A 23,025-nucleotide genomic window follows, 5' to 3' on the forward strand; every position below is an offset into this window, starting at 1 on the left:
AAGTTATATGACTTTTGTGCCAAGGGTTTTAAATTAATGTATTGTAAAAAAACAAAAAAAACATTTATATGGCAATTTGTCCAGACAAGCCTCTAGAATAATCCAGTTTCTACACAAGTACCATTTTTAGGGAGAGTTCAAGTGGTTTGAGAGATTATAAGACTGTGCTATGGCACTTGTTACATTTAATACTATTTATTATGCTGCTCTTTAAAATACTTTAAACCAATCTAGTGTTTTCCTGGGTTATCATGTTTTACACTGCTCATACTGTACCCAGGATTAACAATTAATCCTGCTCATCTCCCGTGGTTAAAACCACGGGTTTTCTTATTTGGTTTAGAACACCAAATAATTAGTGATTATGTGTAGTGTGAAAAGCCCTTCAGTTCTCATTTTAATTTTATAGTAAGAGCACTAAACTGTTGTAACATTTCATTAGATGAGTCGCTTTCACCCTGCATCAAACCCAATATAGTGACATTACCATATTGTGTGAAACATACACATAACTTGAATATAGGAAAATGTATGGATGCTAAAAAGAAACAGAATTTCAAAACTGTAGTGTAGACCTGCAGGTTATCAGCAGCCCCACCTAACATCCGCACAAAAGTGCTGTACATAAAATAGCATAAAACTCTAACAGTACAGTAGAGGACCACACATTGTCAGCCTCTTTAATTTGTTTGATTCTCAAATTATAAGGCTGTAACAAAAGTACCCATACCAATAAACAGTGACGAGGGCTGTATCCAAAATACCCTTAAATTGGGCAATGCTTAAGGGGACAGCCATTTGTAGTGGTGTTAGCAGCCATTGTGGACATTATCGAGTGCACTCATTCAATCCCACAATGCACCGCAATAACGAGTGTACAACCAATGTTCACTCAACAGCTAGAGAATACCCAAAATGCACTGTGAGGGTTGAATGAATTCCTGCGTCTCGACAGAAGATAGCGCCTGCAGTAGAATTATTCATCCATTCTTTTTCCAAACCGCTGGTCCAATGTGGGCACAGCGTAATATCATATAAATTCCTTTTTAATTGATTATTAAATTGTTTAATTAAGGTTTAGTTTCCATGACAAAGTTCAAGATAAATCATATTATACTACTAGAGCTGTTGTTTTCTAAGTTGCGAATGATTATTAAACACAATGTACAAAAGTGCCAGCCCTTCTGGCTTACTCAGTGTCTGAATTCTTTTAGCCTAGGATAAAGTAAGATTAAAGATTAAAATACAAAATCTTTGTATTTTAAATGAAAAATGTGAGCGGGTGCGGCAAAACTATGGAGTTAATTTTGCTATAATTAAACAAGCAAATCCAGCATTTTGCAAACAAACTCGATCTGCTTTGCAAAGGAAAACTTGACTCGAAAACAAACAGAAAGCAATGTGCAAGTACATGTGCAAGCTAAATTTGAGCGAAAATGAAGTGGAGTAACAAATATGCATTGTGTTTTACATGTATAAATAAATGAGCCTAGATAATACTTTACAAATCAATACAAACCATCCTTCAAATTGCATGTAACCTTTGAACAAATACCAAATCTAGTGCATACAAATACATATCTGTCTATTATGATTGTGAGACACTTGGCTTTTTATGAGAGATCTAAGCTAGATTTTCTCATAAATGCAGTTGAGCAACTTCCTCTTCTAAAACAGTCGATGGCGATAAGATAGTCTCCCGGGAGAAGCACTGATTTGAAACATACTTGACTTTGCCTAGAGCAGTAGAAGATGAGCTGTGAACAAGTGAGTTTGAACAAGTCTTACTGTATCTATAATGAACTATAATTAGAAATTTTCCTTTGCAAAATATTTATTACATATCTAGACAGAAATATTTTGTACTACTTCACTCTCTCTTGGATAAGGGAATCTATAAGCTCTGCCATCATGTGGTGTTTTTTACAACAACAAAAAAAATCCCATGCGAAATGACTAAATTAGTGATTGTCTACACTGAACGAGTCTATTTCTTTCATAAATGAATGAGAACATTTAAAGGAGGGTTTAATTATATAAGGTTTAATAATTGTATTTTTTGTTTGTTTGTTTTTTGTTTTGTTCATTAAGTATTTTACTACATTAACACTTTAGCTGACTCAATTCCAACTAAATAAATCAGTGGGCAGAGAGACTGAGACCCTTTCAAAAAGTAGACTGTTACGACCCTTCGTAGATTTTAGCTGTCTAGGGATTTAGAAGGGGAACATTATTCATCCCTCGACAATTATCAAAGAAACACTAGGAAGTGAGTGAAACAAAGGCAGTCGAATGGTTAAGGTTTTTATTGCTGGCCACGACCGGTCAAAAGAGCTCTCCATAAAATATATGTACATCACACATATGTTTATGAAGAAACAATTCAAACAAAGATTAACCAATCAATAAAGTAACATAAACATACCAGCAAATTACTGTATATATTAATTCTGGGAAAGGAAAAGGGCAACTGGACAGTGCCAACTCAAAGAAATTAATAAAAAGAAAACAATCTTTCTTACCCGTTTTTAATCTAACCTAACTAATCAAAAATAAAATGTAGAAAGGAAAGATCTTCGACGTCCGCGACTTCGTATCCTTCCCTACTCTAACTAACCAAAACAAAAATACAATGGTGGCACTTGTCCCTAAATCTAGTGTGTTTAAACAAAGAAAAATACTACATATGCACAATGTATGTCACATGATATCTTACCTGACCCTTTTCTTTATCCCACTTTTACAAAGCATCAATACTCAAGTTCAAATAATGAGTAAAGAAGTTCAGGTTACAGAAACTCTAATTCACATGACAAACTTAATATAAACAAACTAATTCAATAATCAAATGAAGTTTTTACAATGTGATGTTAATAAAATACATTTTAACAGTTAAACTTAAAGCCTAGTTTCTTAACATTTTGTTGGGTTGATTGGGGACAGATGGGTCTCGGAACCCTTTCCTACCTCAGAAGTGGGGAATAAAAGTATATCACAATGTATTTCTAATACAGGAACGGCAAATTAGCATGTTACCATTTACAAAAGAAAATTATTCAATAAATAAATAAATTAATAAATATGGCGCGAGTTTAACCCCCCCAATGGTAGACCCAAAGTTACGCCCTTGGTCAGAATTATGTCTGACCCATTCCAAATGTTTTCCGATATACGGTGACTCAAGCACTGATGGACCAAAGAGCGCACAGTTTCGACATTTGCAGTAAAAACTTTAAATATAAATTTAAATCTGCAGCCACGCAGCAGATCTTTTGCCACTCAGTCGGGCTGAGGGGGGTTGTTCTGACGGGAAAGTGATGTCAATGCATTCCCTCTATTGTTTGGTGTGTAAAAAAAACATCAATGTCAACTGGATGGGAGCTAATGCACTTTGGTCACTGCAATCCACTACACACAAAAATGAATAGATTTAGAGCACGCATTCCTTTTTATATGTTATAAATAATAGAAAGGTTGCTGCTGATTAACACTTAATTCAGTGTTATGATGGTTTTAAAAAATATTTGAAGGTAGTAAAAAAGATATTAAAAAGTAGTAAATTTAACTGAAGGAATACTGTATATACCCTTTGGGTGAACTAACCTTTTAACTCATGATTTTCCTTGTCTTTACCCTCTGGTGCTTTTCGATCATTTATGACCGAAAAATGTTCTGTTTCGAATTGTTCAAAATCACAGCTTCATCGCAATGTTACGAAACTTGGTGACTTTTAAGCAATTGGGTATGTAAACACAAAAAAAAATTGAGATCATGATCAGAGCAGGCTAAGTGGACGTAAAAAAATAGTCACACTTGTGCTTTTCGGTTGAAAATGACCGACCATAGGAAATGAATGGGAAATTGACAAAAACACAAAGTCTGATCATTTTTATGTGTACAATCTACAAATTGGCCACGATCCAGAAAAAAGTGTTCAACAATGAAGGGGTGACACTCTAAAACACCAAGAGTGCAAGACAGACACACTCACACACGCACACACTTTTTTTTTACTCAGATTTTTTTACTTGTATTTTGACCAACCATAGGAAATGAATGGGAAATTGACAAACAGAAACTCTTCAAATCAGCCACAATGCAGAAAAAAGACATCAATGGCGAAAAACATAACAATTAATTATATATAATAAAATAAAAATAATTTTTAAAAATAATAATATAAATAACAATAATAATATAAATAATAATAATAAGCTGTGAAAAAGCATTACTGTTTATTATTATTATTTTTTTTTTATTGAATACTAATGTTGAATACTATGCTTTTTCTATATTCAGGTTTGACTGCAGTAATAATGCAAAAATGTGTACACTTCGCATCAAATTTATTTAAAAAAAATGTATAAACCATGGCAAAAAGTATTATTTGAGAATTTAAAAAAAATCAAATTCACATCTTAAAAGTAAGTTTGTCCAAAAACAACTAGAAAATTCACAAGCCTCTCTATATAGAGCTATACAGGCATCTAGTGGTTACACAATGGCACTAATCTGACTTCAAAAATTATATTTAAAAGGTCTAGGGCCTCATTTATAAAACTGTGCGTAGGATAGATCCTTACTAAAAGTGTACATACGCCCGAAAGCCAAAAATGTCGTACACCAAAAAAATATTCAAACTTATAAAACCGTGCGTACGCCAGAACCTGCGCAGAATTTACTTTATAAATCCCAGTCAGTGGAAGATTGTGTGCACATGCGTCTCTTCCCCGAAATAACCATATATGGAGATTATAACGCCTAGTTTTACTATGCATATCCTCATCTGCATATCATTTGCATATGATTAATCGTCCACATGATAACATGTTTAACGGTACAAGACATTAGGAAAATATGAAATACGAGTGCTGTCACATTACATTAATAAATATAGCTGCGAGCAGCGATTGCGGGCCCAAGCTGGTGGCACCGCAACCCCGGTGCCTTTATAGTTATCTTTATAGTTATATTAGTTATCTAAAGGAACCGGGGTGGCGGTACCACCGGCTTTGGCCCTTCATCGCTGCTCGCAGCTATATTTAAGTATATACTGTATATATATATATATATATATATATATATATATATATATATATAAAAGCCGGCTGGTGCCTTTAGGGTTATTCTGCACGACGTGCAAAAACTTAACCCCCGCTTTTTTAAGTATATATATATATATATATATATATATATATATATACATATATATACATATATATATATACATATATGTATACATATATATAAAGAGGGTTATTCTGCACGACGTGCAAAAACTTAACCCCCACTTTGACTGTTGAAGAGAAGTGTGCTGAAGAGCTTGCATCAATGAGGGCTCTGCAAATTATATATACATACAAACACACACACACACACACACACACATATATATATATATATATATATATATATATATATATATATATATATATATATATATATACTCTATATATATATATAAAGACAGAGAATATTTCTTGCTTTACCTGATTAGAATGCTACCTTGAAAAACAAAGGCACCGGGGTTGTGGTGCCACCGGCTTGGGCCCGCAATCGCTGGGCCCAATCGCTAATTCATATATATATATATATATATATATATATATATATATATATATATATATATATATATATATATATATATATATAAGCCGGTGGCACCGCCACCTTTTTGCCTTTAGGGTTATTCTGCACAACGTGCAAAAACGTAACCCCTGCTTTGACTGTCGAAAAGAAGTGTGCTGAAGAGCTTGTTACGCCCCGTGGCTCAAAAGGGACGCAACAAAATTGGGAATTCAAAAATTCAAATCCCAACTGTCACTTTCACACAGACACAGGCAGACCTCTCTCTCTCCCTAGGAGGATTTATTTTATCAAGCAGCCAGTAAGTAATGGCCTAAAATCTTCATAGCCACACCATAGCAACCGGTAAATAACTCTATAAAAACTCATTTTAAAGACTAAATAGTAATCATCTGTTAAAAAATACACGCCGACATCACAGACCCCTGATTGAGGCGTCAAATTGTGCGGATTATTGAGGAGAGGTGTGCTGTGACTTTTCGAAGCGATCGGGGGTACGGTGTTCGTCCCAGGGGCAAATCATTGGGTAAAAAAGTCCCATAGACTTAACATTGGCACAAACTTAGTGAGATCATATCTTTTGACCAGAAGGTCATAGAGACTTGGGGTTGGGCTCTTTTGACTCGGCCTATCATGCAGCCAACAAGTAGTGGGATAATAACTTCATATTCACGCCCTAGCAACCACTTAGGGCAGCCTACCAACCGTAAAATAACATATTCAAGCCATATCTCAGCTCCACAAAATAAAAGAAACATGGATTTTCACTTTTTTGACTCAGACTGTCAACTAATCTTTAAATATAATCTTATCCACTGTATAAGCAAACCATAGCAAGCCATATCTCAGCTGAATAAGCCATATCTCAGCACCTGAATATCGTACAGACATGGTTGTTCGCTCGTATGCAATAATGTACCACACTCTAGCAACCCGAGTAAGCTTTTTGCCACTGCAAGCACCACTTCACATTTTCTTCTGGAAATGTACATTCTAGTTAGTGGTGCTTGCAAAGCAACACTATTGTTCTCTTGCATACTTATTATTATTCTTTTTATTCTGGACACTTTTTCATGCTAGCATGATGTTAGCTACATGCTAATCATTCTACCTTCTTGTTAAAAACATGCTAGCATTATGCTAACAACATGGTAATTGTGCTAACATGATGCTAGCAACATGCTAATCATGTTAACATGATGCTAGCTACATGCTAATCATGTTAGCTTCTTGTTAAAAACATGTTAGCATGATGTTAGCTACATGCTAATTGTTAACATGATGCTAGCAACTAGCATAATGTTAGCTACATGCTAATCATGCTAGCATTATGTTAGCTACATGCTAATCATGTTAGCTTCTTGTTAAAAACATGGTAACATGATGCTAGCTTCATGTTAGCTATATGCTAAAAAACATGTTAGCATGGTAATAACAACTTGTAAATTGTGCAAGCATGGTGCTAGCAACATGTTAATAATGCTAGCATGATGTTAGCTACATGCTAATCATGTTAGCTTCTTGTTAAAAACATGCTAGCATGATGTTAGCTATGTGCTAATTTTGTTAACATGATGTTAGCAACATGTTAATCATGTTAGCATGATGCTATCTACATGCTAATAATGCAAGCTTCTTGCTAAAAACATGTTAGCATGATGTTAGCAAAATGCTTATTGTGCTAGCATGATGCTAATAATGTTATAACTAATGTGATAACATGATGTTAGCAACATTCTAATTGTGCTAGCATGATGTTAGCAACATGCTAATCATGTCAGCTTCTTGCTAAAAGCATGTTAGCATGATGTTAGCAACATGATAATCATGTTAGCTTTTTGCTAAAAGCATGTTAGCATGATGCTAGCTGCATGCTAATCATGCTAGCTTCTTGCTAAAAACATGCTAGCAACCTGCCAATCATGCTAGCATGATGCTAGCTGCATGCTAATCATGCTAGCTTCTTGCTAAAAACATGCTAGCAACCTGCCAATCATGCTAGCATGATATTAGTATCATGCTAATCATGCTAGTTACATGCTAATAATGTTAGCTACATTCTAAGCATGTTAGCATCATGTTAGCTACATGCTAACATGATGTTAGCTACATTTTAATCATGCTAGGTTCTTGTTAAAACATGTTAGCATGATACTATCAACATGCTAATTGTGCTAGCATGATGCTAGCAACATGTTAATCATGCTAACAACATGCTAATTATCTTAACTAAATGCTAATCATGTTAGCATAAAGCTAGCTACATGCTAATCATGTTAGCTTCATCTATCGATCTAAACTATCTTTCTAACTAAACTTTCTTTCTTTCTTTCTTTGAAACTAATCTTTCTAACTATTTATTATTTATCTATCTTTCAAACTATTCTTTCTTTGAAACTAATCCATCTATCAAACTTCAAACTACTTCAAACTTCTTCAAACTCTGGTCTGGCTTTCTCAAGCCAACTTAAAGTTTGTTTCATCAAACTTTTTTTCTAGTTTATTTAACTGTCATTTTAACTGATGATAATAATAACCGTAATTTAATATAATTAATAATACCATAAACCGTGATATTTTCTGAGACGGTTATCATACTGTGAAACTCTCATACGTTACAACCCTACATGGGGGAGTCCCCCACCCCACCCCCACTGTTAAACAAGTTACTCAGCAACTTTAACTCATGTTTTAAATTAACTACTTTTTACATGAGTAGATTTTTAGACTGGTATTTTTACTTTAGTAAAAATTTATCAAAGTAATAGAAGCCTACTTTAGGTTTAATAACATTCTTCCAGTTTCACCTCTGATATTATAACAGTAAGTTACTCTAAAATAGTCATGAATTATTAACTACAAATGACATCTTCAACAGTGTAGTTAGATTAATGTAATAATTACTATCTCTAGAAAGTATTGGTCTACATATTAATAATTGTTAAATCCTACACTGTAAACCCCAATAAGGTCATAGTACTCAACTTTTGTAGAAACTGATTACATAATAACTTTTGAGGTAAGTACTTAGTTTTTTTAAGTAAGATTTTCTTAAAAGTTTCAATCTAATCAAACTTAAACATTTAAATATTATTTTTAATTGTTTTAAGTGAACCAAGCTTAAAAATATTAACACTCTGAGATTTCTCTCCATACTTAATAATTATATATTATTATATTATTACAAAATAGTATTTTGATCCAATGGTACTTAAATTAAAATCTACTAACTCAAAAAATATACTTGTGTATAACCCACAAGCTAATGAAAGTTAAAACTACAAAAAAAATACAAAAAACTCTACATTTTACTTTTTCTTTTATTCAGTCTTAAAATGCTTATACATGACAGACCATCAACAGCAGTCATTTTTTTAAACTCTGTTCTAGCTCAGAGGTGTCTAACCATGTGCCATGATCCACTAAGTGACAAGTCACTTACTAGATTCACCACCTACCCAATAGCTGTAAGTGTGTTAGCCAGTGAAATTACCTGGTTAAGTATTTAGTTGGAATGAAAACCTGCATTGACAGCACAATTAAACATCTCTGCTCTAGCTACAATTATAACTAACATCTTGTTAAACTCATTTAGTGTATGGTTGTGTGTGTGCATGTGTGCGTGTGTGTGTGTGTGTGTGTGTGTGTGTACATGTCTACATATTAAACTGGAACAAGACAATCAGGAACCGAGCATCTTAAAGCACTTAATATAACAAGTATGGAAAGAAATGCTGATTTCAAAGTAAGTTGGTCCTGTGGGCACAGATAAAACAATCAATATGAAACCAATCAGATTATGCAATCAACCTCTTTACAAGTTAATGATACAAAATATGATACAAGATTTGTTGTATACAAAAGTGTTAATGTAACTTACCGATAAAGTTGAGCTGTGGTGACAATGAATGTAGGTCTGCACATGCACAAAAAAAAACAGACAGCAAGATAACTTGTTATTCACAAATATTAGCTTAAGAGATAGTGTACGGCCAGCTTTATATGTTAATAAATTAGGCTCCAAATAAAAGAAATGGTGAAAAATAGGTTACAGCCGAAATTAACATTTGAGTCACCTTGACTTTGGGGGATGCACTTCTTACGATTCAACCTGTAATGAAAAGACTTTTGTAAAGGTTTAATGGAAACTAGCAGAGTTTATTTCGTTAACTATTATTTCCATAACCTTAACTTGAGTAAAAGTTACAGCTAACTTTAGCCAATGCTAGCTCATTTGGGAGCAGGGCGCTTGACAAAAACAGTAACAACACACTCAAACACGGAAGGACTATCGCTTGCTGAAAAGAGTTATTGACTAACGTTGACATTATTGCCTTGCCGCAACATTACTACTACACAGGATATTATCTGTTTCTAGCAGACGGACTGACGGTAACATATTCGTGTTGGCGCTTTCGGCCCATAAAATATGCGCGCGCGGCACCGTAAGGATGCCAGCAGTGTTCACTCAGAAATGCTGAGGCACACAAATATAAAAATACATATTTGTTCATAGACATTAATAGTTTAAAGGTGGAATAACTCAGCAAGAGATTTTAACTGTAGTGACCTCAGTCTTTATAAGCTAGTTCGGGTTTACAGTGTATCAACCTCAACCACTTGAACAATACAAGGAGGAGAGACAAGAAACGTCTCGGTTACGTATGTAACCCTCGTTCCCTGAGTAGGGAATGGAGACGTTACGTCGGATGACGGAGAATGGGGGTTTCGCATAGAAAGCCAATCCTCTTCGAGTATTAAAAAACGAGCCAATGGCTAGAAAATGCCATGGGTCTGCTGAATTTGCATAGCGTATACCTGCCACCTCGTGAGTATAAAAGGAGGAAGCGGACGCAACCGCAGTATGTCTTCGCTGAGGAGCCGAGACTAAACTCAGGCGTCTACCCAGCGGTACAGCGGAAGTGGCAGGGAGACGGAATGTCTCTGTTCCCTACTCAGGGAACGAGGGTTACATATGTAACCGAGACGTTCCCTTTCGTAGTCACTCTGAGTTACGTCGGATGACGGAGAATGGGGGTCCCCCGTGTAATCACGCCACCTTCACAGCCTTCTTCCAGTTCCCTGCGAAAGTCTGATCCCCTGTCGTGAACTTAGCCTGGACAAGGAATCCTATTTAGCACAGGAATACCAAGGTACACTGGGGAGCATATCCCAGAGGAAATATGCCACAGTACGCCTACCCGTAGGGAGGACTTAAGAATACACATATGGCCCAAGGGGACTTCATATGGAGGAACACTGGAGTCACCAACCCGTAGGGTGGCTAGAATCTAAGCACCTAGCCGACGCCCAGGCAACAGACACTGGCACCAGCATCAACAGTGCTGGAGGACTCAGGGCTTCAACAGAATGCTCAGCTGAGGAAAAATCGCACTTATCCAGTCCATGGAGTGGAATGGCGAGCAAGCGAAGACACCTGAGCGGGTCCAGTACTGGCCGGTTGAGCGAGTACAAGAGAGGACACTCGCGAATGTGTTAGGTGTCGCCCAGCCTGCAGCTCTGCAGATGTCTGCTAGCGAGGCGACATGCACTAGAGCCCAAGAGGAAGCCACACTCCGAGTGGAGTGGGCATGCACACCAAGGGGGCACGGTCGACCTTGCTGCTGGTAAGCCAAAGCAATGGTGTCCACTATCCCGTGAGACAGCCGCTGCTTTGAGAGAGCTCCCACCAGCCCCTCTGGCTCCCACCATAACAGACAAGAGCTAGTCTGAGGTCCTGAAACACTGTGTTCTGTCTACGTAAGCCCAGAGCCCTCCTCCAGGGGTAGCGCTTGCAGGTTCACCACCTGGTCCCGGAAGGGAGTGGTAGGAACTTTGGGCACATATCCGGGCCGGGGTCTCAGGATGACGTGAGAGTAGGCCGGCCCGAACTCCAGGCACGCTTCGTCAACAGAGAATGCATGCAGGTCCCCTGCCCTCTTGATGGAGGCCAGTGCAACCAGGAGCTCTGTCTCCATTGACAGGAATTTAATCTCAACTGATTGCAGAGGCTCGAAGGGAGGCCTCTGCAGGGCACTTAAAACCACTGAGAGGTCCCAAGAGGGTACGAGAGGAGGGCGAGGAGGATTCAGTCTCCTCGCTCCCCTCAAGAACCTGATGGTCAGGTCGTGCTTCCCCAAAGACTTACCTTCAACTGCTTCATGGAATGCGGCAATAGCAGCCACATAGACTTCAGGGTTGAGGGAGACAGCCTTCGCTCCAACCCTTCTTGCATGAAGGAAAGCACGACACTGATTGAGCACCTCCGGGGGTCTTCTCGGCGAGAAGTGCACCAGTTGAGGAAGAGGTTCCACTTCAATGCATAGACGTGTCTAGTGGACGACGCTCTAGCGGGAGTGATGGTAACTCAAACCTCCCTCATCCCATCCAGGAGCCACACGTGTAGCCTCCACAGATCGGGACGAGGGTGCCACAGGGTGCCCCGTCTCTGAGAGAGGAGGTCCTTCCTCAGAGGAATTGGCCAAGGAGGTGCTGTCGCGAGGTGTATCAGTTTGGAGAACCAGGTCTTGGTGGGCCAATATGGGGCAACCAACAAGACCTGCTCCTCGTCCTCCTTGATCTTTCACAGAGTCCGTGCGAGAAGGCTCACTGGGGGAAAGCATACTTGCATAGACCCCGCGGCCAGCTGTGCGCCAAGGCGTCTGTGCCGAGCGTGCCCTCGGTCAGAGAGTAATTCAGGGCGCAATGGGATGAGTCGTGGGAAGCGAACAGATATATCTGTGCCTCCCCGAACTGGTCCCATGTCAGCTGGACCGACTGGGGACCACAGAGGAGACCAGGGAAGGACCAGCGTTCCACGGGGGTCTGCTCTGCCGGGGGTTTGGCGATAGAGGGGGATGGGAATGGCGTGGTCCAGGGACGACACACACTCTCATCCGCACCCTCAGAGACAGAGTAGAGAATGAGAGTGGCGAGGCACGGGGGCGTTGCGCACTTTCATCTTGCTTTGTGTGCTCAGAGATGGAATGCAGCTCTTTGAAGAAAAGATTTTCCCCCAGCCCTCCACCAGGGGAAGGAGTGGGCCTGCGACCACACCTGAAGAACTGCAAGCCAAATCTGAGCTGCCCGTAACGGGAGCGGGGCTGGTACGGGCAGGGGCACCTCCCTGCGACCACCTCCACGGCACCGCCTGGTGCTGCTGGGGCCGGACGGGAGGGGGCGGAAGTCGCAGGAGGGTGCATTCAGCGGCAAGCAGACTAAAGCATCTGAGCCGGCGGCTAGTTGCAGCAGAAACCACAGGGTCAGACAAAGCCACAGTCCGCTTCTGGGCGGCCGAGAGCTGTTGGGCAGAGTTCTCGACCGCACCGCCGAAGAGGCCAGCCTGAGATATGGGAAAGTTGAGGAAACTGGTTCACTCAGCCTTGCGCACATCAACCAGGTTAAGCCAAAAATGTCTGACCACGCATGTGGACATCACCTGACTCAGGGAGCATGCAGTCACCCTCGTCACTCGTAGAGCAAAGTTGGTGATGGCAGGCAGCTCAAGGATGAGCCCTGAATCAGCCCTACCCTCGTGCATGTCACTGCACACCCCAAAGGATGGCAATAACACACAGTGAGGTGGCAGCCTGCCCCACAGCTCTATAGGTTCCCGCCACCGGAGTAGACAAGAACCTACGACATTGGGCGGGGTGCTTAGGGTTGCCACGGCCAGTGGAGGCGCTGTGGGGACACATAAGTGTTGCCACAGAACACTCCACAGGGGGGAACCATAGTGTACCCTAGACCGAACTCACTCGGGACCACGTGGGTTGCAACGCAAACGACGGGGTGTGGACCGAGGAATTTTTGTCGGTTTAGTTCCAGACCTGACGTCTTAGATCACCCTGGCCACAAGTCGAAGTATTATCTCACTTGGAGAAAATAGTTCGGGTTGTGGATAAGGGGACTCAATGAGCTCACTCTACTGAGCTCATTGAGTCTCGACCATTATACATTGCGATGGCCACGTTCCCACTGAGAGAACGTGACACACCCATGAGCGCTGTCTGAGTGTGATCAAAGCCCAAACACGTCAAACAGCGCTTGCGCCCATCAGCTGAATCTATCAGAATACCGCATAGCGCAATTAAAAAGACGTGCCGCGTGCACACTCTTTTAGTGAGAGGAGAAAACTCCGCGGATGCTGAAGCGACCAGGGAGAGACACACACACTGGCAGACCACTGCTCAGATCGCAGGCAATGTGAAACTCGCTGGATACTGCCGTCACACCAACACCAGAGAGTTCGCTCGTCTCGAAAAGGTGAGTCACAGTAGTAAACTCAGATTGTGTGGCTTGTGGAGTGAAAATAATCTCTTGGCTCCAAAGCGAAAACATACTGCGGTTGCGTCCGCTTCCTCCTTTTATACTCACGAGGTGGCGGAGATACGCTATGCAAATTCCGCAGACCCATGGCATTTTCCTGCCATTGGCTCGTTTTTTAATACTCGAAGAGGATTGGCTTTCTATGCGAAACCCCCATTCTCCGTCAGGAAAGGGAACTGCACTACGAAAGGGAACTGCACTTTTAATTCTTTCAAATTAACAATATACAATTGCATGAATTATTCTTGAATTGATCAACGTGTGTAGATGGAAAAGGTTACATAAAAAATATACCTTTTAAAAATGTATGTTAAATCCACTATTGTTTTATACTGAATTGGTCTATAGTTTATGCAGTAGCCTATTTAATGTAATTGCATCATATTTTATTTCAAATTACAGAAGAATTAAGAGTAATCCCTTTAATTAAATTACAATATTATATTAAATTACAACTTTTTATAGTTGTGGTGCACGTGCTTAACTCAGGAGTCAGTCAACTCAGAGTTGATTGAACCAACTCATTTCAGCTGTTCTGTAACCGAAAACTCATAGTTTCATCTCAGGGTAAGTCAACTCCGAGTTCAAGCTTTAACTGACGGACCCCAGGTGGCGCATGTTGTTATGAAAATCTTTGCGTATTAGAATGCTCAGGTAAGATAAGGTGGCTTTGTTGTTCGCTTTCAACGCTTCTTGTGCACTGACTCATTTGCTAAACTGAACAGCTAATCAGGGTGATCTTTCTCAAAGCCGGCCCCAATGACATGAGCCTGACTAGAGCCTGCCAACAGACGCTCACCGACTGACCGTTGTTGTCAGCTTGGTGTGTCACAGCCCTTAAAGGAGTGTGGTCAGAATAAGACAATTGAACATAAACCCTCACATAAACATCAACTTTTTGAATGGCCCAAATTAACCCAAGTGCTCAATGACAGTCATTTGATATTGTTTTAAATTATTGAATCACATTAATAGTGCATAAACTATAAAAGTAACAAAATCCCAAAACTGGAGAGTGGATCTGGAAAACATCTTAAGCAACAGCTTACCCAGACTAACAATCACACATTGTTTAAATAAGGGCCATGACAAAGTTTCACTTTGGTTCACATACTTAAGTCACACCCTAATCACACCAGACCTGAAAAAAAGTGAAAAAAACATCCAGAACCACATGCACAACGGGGCCATAACTCCCTTCACAGTTGTTGTTGTTTTGTTTTTGTTTTTTTTTCTTTGCTCAATTTTCTGTGCAAGATTATTAACCTTGTTAACTTTGTCTAATAACTTCTGAAACATGATTGGCTGATAGAAGCCATGTTTTTCTAGATGCACAACTGTTGTCATGGACAATGATTGCAATTCTTGGGTCACTTTCATGTTTTGTTAAAGTGCCATCAAATGGCCAAACGCTGTTGCTTCTGTGTGTCAAATTTTGTGAAAACATTTCCTGTTCAGCAGCTCATTCACATCTACTGTTTCACATCAGGATCTGGCATGTTTCAAATTATTTAATGTGTAAATGATTTTGGCACACATTTTGTTTGTTTTTAAATAGCAAATTTAGCACCTTAACTCTGTCTTTAGATGGGAGAGACCCCATGTCATGTACGGACAGCTGCTGGACTGGTTGCGATACCTCGTGGCCTGGCAGCCTGTTATCATTGGTCTGGTACAAGGCATCAACTACATCCTGGGTTTGGAGTAACAACAGCACCCAGTGTAGAGGGACCAGCATACTTGATTTAAACTGCAGTGAATAAATGTTTTTGGTTTCTCGGAGACGGTGACTTTTTTTCCTCCAATTTCTGTCTCTGAGTTTTGCTGCGCTAATCTGTCATCAAATGAAATTCTACTAACAGTCTGATGTTGGATGTTCTTGTTGGCATATTTGTCTGACATTTGTTGATGGACTACTTGAAGTTTGGACTTTTGAAATTTGCAATTTTAAAATTTACCATGTGCACATTGGGTTTTATAAAAAATAAATAAAATTGCTGTAAATATGTGCTCACCATAAGCACACTGGGCTATGCGCATGCGTTCTTTTACTGGTGTAGTATTGAAGAAAATAGAAGGATTTAAAACATTTTAATTTGATACACATTTAAATTAAATATGCAGCTCTTGTGGATTGAGTTAAGCATTTAAAATGACCAGTAATCGTTATCCTGAAGTTCTAGTGATGAGCAATGCTCATGTCATGATTAGCAGACAGCATACAGTAAAGCCAGACACTGCCCGACTCATTCAGTGGTCAAGCAGTCCTTTTCCCAGTTTGAGTTGGTCTGATGAAATGTGTAACCGCTGACACACACAGGTATGCTGTTGTGTGCAGACAGAAAGTACCCTAATGATGACGCCTTCCTTATTTTTTCTTAACATTATGAAAAAAAAATTGTCGAATTTGAAGGAAACTGAAATCCTTGTTTCTTTTTTAAATGTTCTGTCAGTGACACTTTGATGTAATATTTTTGAAAAATTCAAAAATAAATATCTGTTCTGTTTACACTAAAAATATTTAAACATCCTCAAATATATTCTTGTTATAAACAGAATTCCTACAACAAATGAACGCCTCTGCCAATGGAAATGAATGAGAATAATATGCTTTTTAAACAAAACTGAGTAGAAACATTTTGCAATGTAATGTGTTGAGACAAATGGCATTTACAATCTGTGTTATTGTGTACTGTTGAAGTTACCAGTATAAGATGGATGGGTTATTGCAGGGAGGAGACTGTGGCAATGCAGGTATGCACAATTTTCCATTAATTAAGTTTGATAAAGGGTATTTACTTTAGTTAGTGAGTATACAAAATATGTGTTGTGTTGTGTGCGCACAACAGTTGAAATCTATACAAGTTTTATACATGAGGCGTCTGGTCTCCAGAAGAGTATTTTTTAATGAAAGAACAAATGTAATACTTTAATACATTGGGTAATGCATTTAATGTAGTTATCCATACGGCTGTCTTATATATTTACTGTCTTAAATCTTATATATTTACAAATGAAGAGTTCTTTTCCAAAACGCTATAAATCCATTTCAATAGTTTTCAGGAAAACTACATTTTTTACCTAGACCCACACATTTTGTGAATATTCAAATTATCCTGTTGAAATGTTTTATTGGTTCAGTCTGAAGATTTTGAACAATGATTATTAAATCAAACAACAATATTGTTGATGATAAATTAAAAGTTAATTTTATTTTTTTTCAAAACGCTATAAATCCATCCATTTTTTGTATAATTTTTAGTAAAGTCATTTTTAGTAAAGTGTCAAACCTCAAAAAATAGTACCAATTTCAACAAATGCATGAAAAAAAAACCTAATTATTAAAATTATCAATAATGATAACGATATTCAAAAAAAGGGATGGGCACCCCTCCAGCACATGCACACACATGTATAGGCTACATAGCATGTGAGCAAAGCGGAGCGGCGTGACGCTTAAATATTAGTACAAAAAACAAACATAGGTTACGTTTCACATTTGTGTTTAATAATATTACGTTACTTATTTTTATTATTTCATCTATGTTGAGTATAGGCTATGAAAGTGAACCGCATGAGATGAGTAAGATAGGATCAAAATTCAAAAGCTGCCCAATATCGGAAAATGTTTGGAGTGGGACGGGTCAGACATGATTTTGACGACTTATTAAGTTTTGTTTTGTAGAAAGCTTGTAAATTTCGTTTGATATAAATTTTATCTTCATTTTAATAAATGTTTCATCAACAAATTGACTGGATTAAAACATTAGAAGCAAATATCAGACAAATCAGGACACAGAGGCGCGCAGGTGAACCGGAGCGCGTCTCATATATGAACCGAAACACCGCGATGCTTGCCTCACAAACCTGAGAACTAGGCTACAGAAAGCTTTAAATGTCTAGCCTACTTTTAAACAAAACAATTAAAAACGAAAATAAATTGGCAACTCTCTGCGTATGTAGGCTAATTCGAATTATGCGTTTCTCATAGGGCTATGCGCGTTCACTGCGAAGATGGCGAGTAAGCATCATCAACTTTATCTTTGCTGCTGACACTGACAGAAAACACTAGTTTATTAATAAAAAATTCAAATGTTTCATGCATAATCATTACTTTTGCCGGTTCTTTGTGGCAAGCTTTATGCATGCGTTGAGATGCGGAATAGGCAATTATATATGCTCATATGGTTTCTCTCCCATTTAATTAAATCAATATACTGATTAGACAAATGGCTTAAATGATCTACTACTAGTCGACTAGAAAACTAGGACTCATTTTGAGGAATGAATGAACATAAACAAACCTCTGTTCAGAGTGCCGCCGTGCTGGATTGCGTAGAACGCTCATCGAATTTGAGGATTTATCGCGTTTAGGCTAAAAACAGGGCTGGCGCTTATCGCGGTTTGGAAAGAAACTCTATCTTGCATTACATTTTAAACAGGGAAATATAGCGATTTGGCATGAAACGTTGATGGAGCAGTGAAGGGGTTCTGTCCACAGCAGAATGACACGACAAACTCATTTTTTTTTAAAATGGCGTTTATCGCGTTTTGGAAAAGAGCTCTTCAAATATGAAATGTCCTCATACAAAGTAAAAACTTATATTTACATATATGCAAAGCTATGTATGAAACCTATTAGAAATTGGAACAATTCGCTTTTGGCTAAGCCACTCCCTAGAATGTAGATTGACCAATCACAGCGCAGCCAAGAACGAGCTCCCACAGAGGTCCGAAACTTTTTCACAGCGCTCCATTGACTTTCAACACAGGCATCTCATATTTTTGGTTTTGGCAGGCTATTGTCGTAGTTTTATCAAAAATATGGTTAAACATTGTGCCTGGGGTATATGTAACACAGATACATGTTTCCCAGAGAGGTTGGAGGGGGTTTCCCTTTCCAAAACCGAAGTCAAATCCTGACCAGTGTCGTCTTTGGATTAAACTGTATGGACGTCCTCAGTCAGCTAAACCCCTCAAAGATTAACAACAAGCACATCTTTTCTTGCTTCTAACCTTACTGTGAAGTTATACTAGTTAGACCGTTTTATAATGTTTTAGGTTATAATTTAGGTTCTCATAGCGTATTTTAGCGTATTAGCGCATTCTTAGCGTATTAGCGTATTTTAGCGTATTAGCGCATCTCATTAGCGTATAGCACACGCCGCTAATAAATAACACAACGTGTTATTTATACTCGTCTAGTCCATTTGCTTTGTAATAACGATTATAGAAGTGAATAGAGACCTACCCAGCTTTGCATGAACAGTGTTGCTCCCTGATATTGTTTGTCCCAGCCTCCGTCTCGATTATATGGTGGTGGTTCATGTTTTGACTGTGACCGGTAACGTTATGCTTTTGTCTCTATTTGGATGCCTTGTTGTTTCTTGCGTTTCACCTGTATGTCTTGAATATTGCCTTCAAACGCATAGCCAGAGGTCCCTTTTGCCCTTTTGACAACATTTCACCAGGAAGAGCTGTCACAGCATAAGCCATGTTGAACCAGAGCCCAGATGAAGTTTGATGGAAGTAGCAAAAGTAACTAAGGGGGGCGGGGCTTAGCCAAAGGTGAATTACATGTATCGACATAAACAGCCCATAAAATACAAACCGAATTCCATAAAAGTTGGGACACTGTACAAATTGTGAATAAAAACAGAATGCAATGATGTGGAAGTTTCAAATTTCAATATTATATTTAGAATACAACATAGATGACATATCAAATGTTGAAAGTGAGACATTTTGAATTGCCATGCCAAATATTGGCATGAGAGCTACAAGTTGGGACAGGTAGCAATAAGAGGCCAGAAAAGTTAAATGTACATATAGGGACATAAGGAACAGCTGGAGGACCAATTTGCAGCTTATTAGGTCAATTGGCAACATGATTGGGTATAAAAAGAGCCTCTCAGAGTGGCAGTGTCTCTCAGAAGTCAAGATGGGCAGAGGATCACCAATTCCCCCAATGCTGAGGCAAAAAATAGTGGAGCAATATCAGAAAGGAGTTTCTCAGAGAAAAATTGCAAAGAGTTTGAAGTTATCATCATCAACAGTGCATAATATCATCCAAAGATTCAGAGAATCTGGAACAATCTCTGTGCATATGGGTCAAGGCCGGAAAACCATACTGAATGCCCGTGATCTTCGGGCCCTTAGACGGCACTGCATCACACACAGGAATGCTACTGTAATGGAAATCGCAACATGGGCTCAAGAATACTTCCAGAAAACATTGTCAGTGAACACAATCCACCGTGCCATTCACCGTTGCCGGCTAAAGCTCTATAGGTCAAAAAAGAAGCCATATCTAAACGGGAACCAGAAGCGCAGGCGTTTTCTCTGGGCCAAGGCTCATTTAAAGTGGACTCTAGCAAAGTGGAAAACTGTTCTGTGGTCAGACGAATCAAAATTTGAAGTTCTTTTTGGAAAACTGGGACGCCATGTCATCCGGACTAAAGAGGACAAGGACAACCCAAGTTGTTATCAGCGCTCAGTTCAGAAGCCTGCATCTCTGATGGTATGGGGTTGCATGAGTGCGTGTGGCATGGGCAGCTTACACATCTGGAAAGGCACCATCAATGCTGAAAGGTATATCCAAGTTCTAGAACAACATATGCTCCCATCCAGACATCGTCTCTTTCAGGGAAGACCTTGTATTTTCCAACAAGACAATGCCAAACCACATACTGCATCAATTACAACATCATGGCTGCGTAGAAGAAGGATCCGGGTACTGAAATGGCCAGCCTGCATTCCAGATCTTTCACCCATAGAAAACATTTGGCGCATCATAAAGAGGAAGATGCAACAAAGAAGACCTAAGACAGTTGAGCAGCTAGAAGCCTTTATTAGACAAGAATGGGACAACATTCCTATTCCTAAACTTGAGCAACTTGTCTCCTCAGTCCCCAGACATTTGCAGACTGTTATTAAAAGAAGAGGGGATGCCACACAGTGGTAAAAATGGCCTTGTCCCAACTTTTTTGAGATGTGTTGATGCCATGAAATTTAAAATCAACTTATTTTTCCCTTAAAATTATGCATTTTCTCAGTTTAAACATCTGATATGTCATCTATGTTGTATTCTAAATATAATATTGAAATTTGAAACTTCCACATCATTGCATTCTGTTTTTATTCACAATTTGTACAGTGTCCCAACTTTTATGGAATTGGGTTTGTATGTTTTTGTATGTATAATTCATATTTTGAAATATGCCATAATTATTTGTACACGTGAGATGTCTTTCTATAAATGTGTATTAGACCTACAAATTACCCATACATGCACACTTTATATGTCAGTAATATATGCAGTGTTTACAAATCATTTGCAAAAGTTTATAGTTTATAAACTGTAGTAAATGTGCATTTAAGTCTACATTAATAGATTATATACAAACAATGAGTTCTTCATACATTGTTACTGTAATTAACAGGTTGTTTTTTTTAATTGCTCATATATAAAGAGTTGAGATAGCGTTGAAACTAATTGAAGCGTTGACATTGTTACTGTAATTAACAGGGTTTTTTTTAATTGGTCATATACTGTATAAAGAGTTGAGATAGCGTTGAAACTAATTAACAGTAAATATTTCTCACTTTAGATTAGGTCATGGAATATTGAAAAATTTCATTAAGGGTTTTAAACCAAACTTTATTGGACATTAATTGCATTAATAATAAGAATTCCTTAAAGGGCACCTATTATGGAAAATTCACTTTTACATGGTGTTTGAACATAAATGTGTGTTGGCAGTGTGTGAGCAAAACCACCCTAGAATGATAAAAATCCACCCAGTGGTTTTTTTACAATCTCAATAAATCATATGCACTGTCTCAGAGTGAGCTGTTCTGAGATTCAGCTCTTTGTGACGTAGAAGTGAGAAAGGGGTTTGATTGAGTGTGGTTGTGGCATAGACCCCGCCCTCGGTGATCTGTACACCATCCTCCATTGTTTCAACGACAGCCAGTAATGTCTAACCTGGCCCTAGCCAGATGAATTTCGCTCCGCCTAGCTCCACTCATCCATCTGGAACCGATCTATTGAAATGGCGTTTCAGAAGGCTGGGCCTTATCAAAAATCCTTGCATATGATTGGATAAGCCACTTGTCTGTCATCTTTATCAAGGTGCTATTTCAACCACTCACACCGAAGCCAACCCGTGACGCTGATGAGAGCGACGCAGGACAAAGCGACGCTTGCCAAATCCGGTCGGGAGAAGGGCGAAAACATCGTTTCCACCAACAAAAGCCTTCAGAGCCGTTCTCTGATGTTCTTTTAATGAAACAATATTAGGTAGATTAGACAACACGGATGAAATAGCAGCATCATTGCTAACACTTGCTTCCTCTATGTGAGCCGCCATTGTTGTCTGAATCAAAACAGTCTCATGGTCGCTTCTCCACTACGTCACATCTATGAAACTCCCGCCCTGCGTCCTGATTGGCTAAGCCATAAAGTTGGTTGGAGAAATCACTCTCAATGGAAGAGGTTCCAGATGGATGTGAGTGAAGCTAGGCGGAGCTAAGCGGAACGACATTCATCTGGCTAGGGCCAGGTTAGGTAATGTCTCTTGGAAACATAAATGTTCTGTTGTGGGATAATCCTGTTGTTGTGGCTTAAAAGTTCATCCTCAACTGTGGATCGTCGTCTACTGTTTGCGATCCAACGACACCTCCAGTAACAGTAAGTGTATTTTATGATTTTTGAGCAAATAGTCTTTTCAGTCGATGTCAAATGCATCTAAAGTTGTCGTCGTCATCGTAGGATGTCTGTTCATATCATTTAAACCTTGTTTGTATAGTGTGTAACCACATGTTTATAAATATATATATATATATATATATATACAGTATATATATTTGTAAAGATATTGTATTAAAAACTGCATATGTTGTTGTTCTGTAAGTTAGCCATCTTTTCACATTTGCCAAAGAAGCACCTGTATGACAAGTAAACATGACGCCACAGGTCCCTCGCATAAATGTAATTTCGCTTGTACGTAGCAAACTTTATCACAGAATGTGTATGCAGTTTCAAAATATTGCGCCAGCGTTAGTGTTTGTGTTTGTCTCTGTGTGTGCGTGTGTGTTGCACACCCATAC

The 23,025-nt window shown here is 38.9% G+C and overlaps 1 protein-coding gene across 3 annotated transcripts in view; it reads left to right on the top strand.

The window, feature by feature from the left end:
- Positions 1-15,696, top strand: part of rnf121 (ring finger protein 121) — a 141,188-nt gene extending 125,492 nt beyond the window's left edge. For all 3 annotated transcript variants that reach the window (XM_089123423.1, XM_089123424.1, XM_089123425.1), the window contains one exon: positions 15,502-15,696. In XM_089123423.1, coding sequence (XP_088979549.1) covers positions 15,502-15,622 — 121 coding nt within the window. In that variant the 3' untranslated portion in view covers positions 15,623-15,696. The remainder of the gene's footprint in view (positions 1-15,501) is intronic.
- The last annotated feature ends 7,329 nt before the right edge of the window (positions 15,697-23,025 follow it).

The sequence above is a fragment of the Pimephales promelas genome, chromosome 19, assembly GCF_988280905.1.
Source record: "Pimephales promelas chromosome 19, fPimPro1.hap1.1, whole genome shotgun sequence".
NCBI classification, from domain to species: Eukaryota; Metazoa; Chordata; class Actinopteri; order Cypriniformes; family Leuciscidae; genus Pimephales; species Pimephales promelas.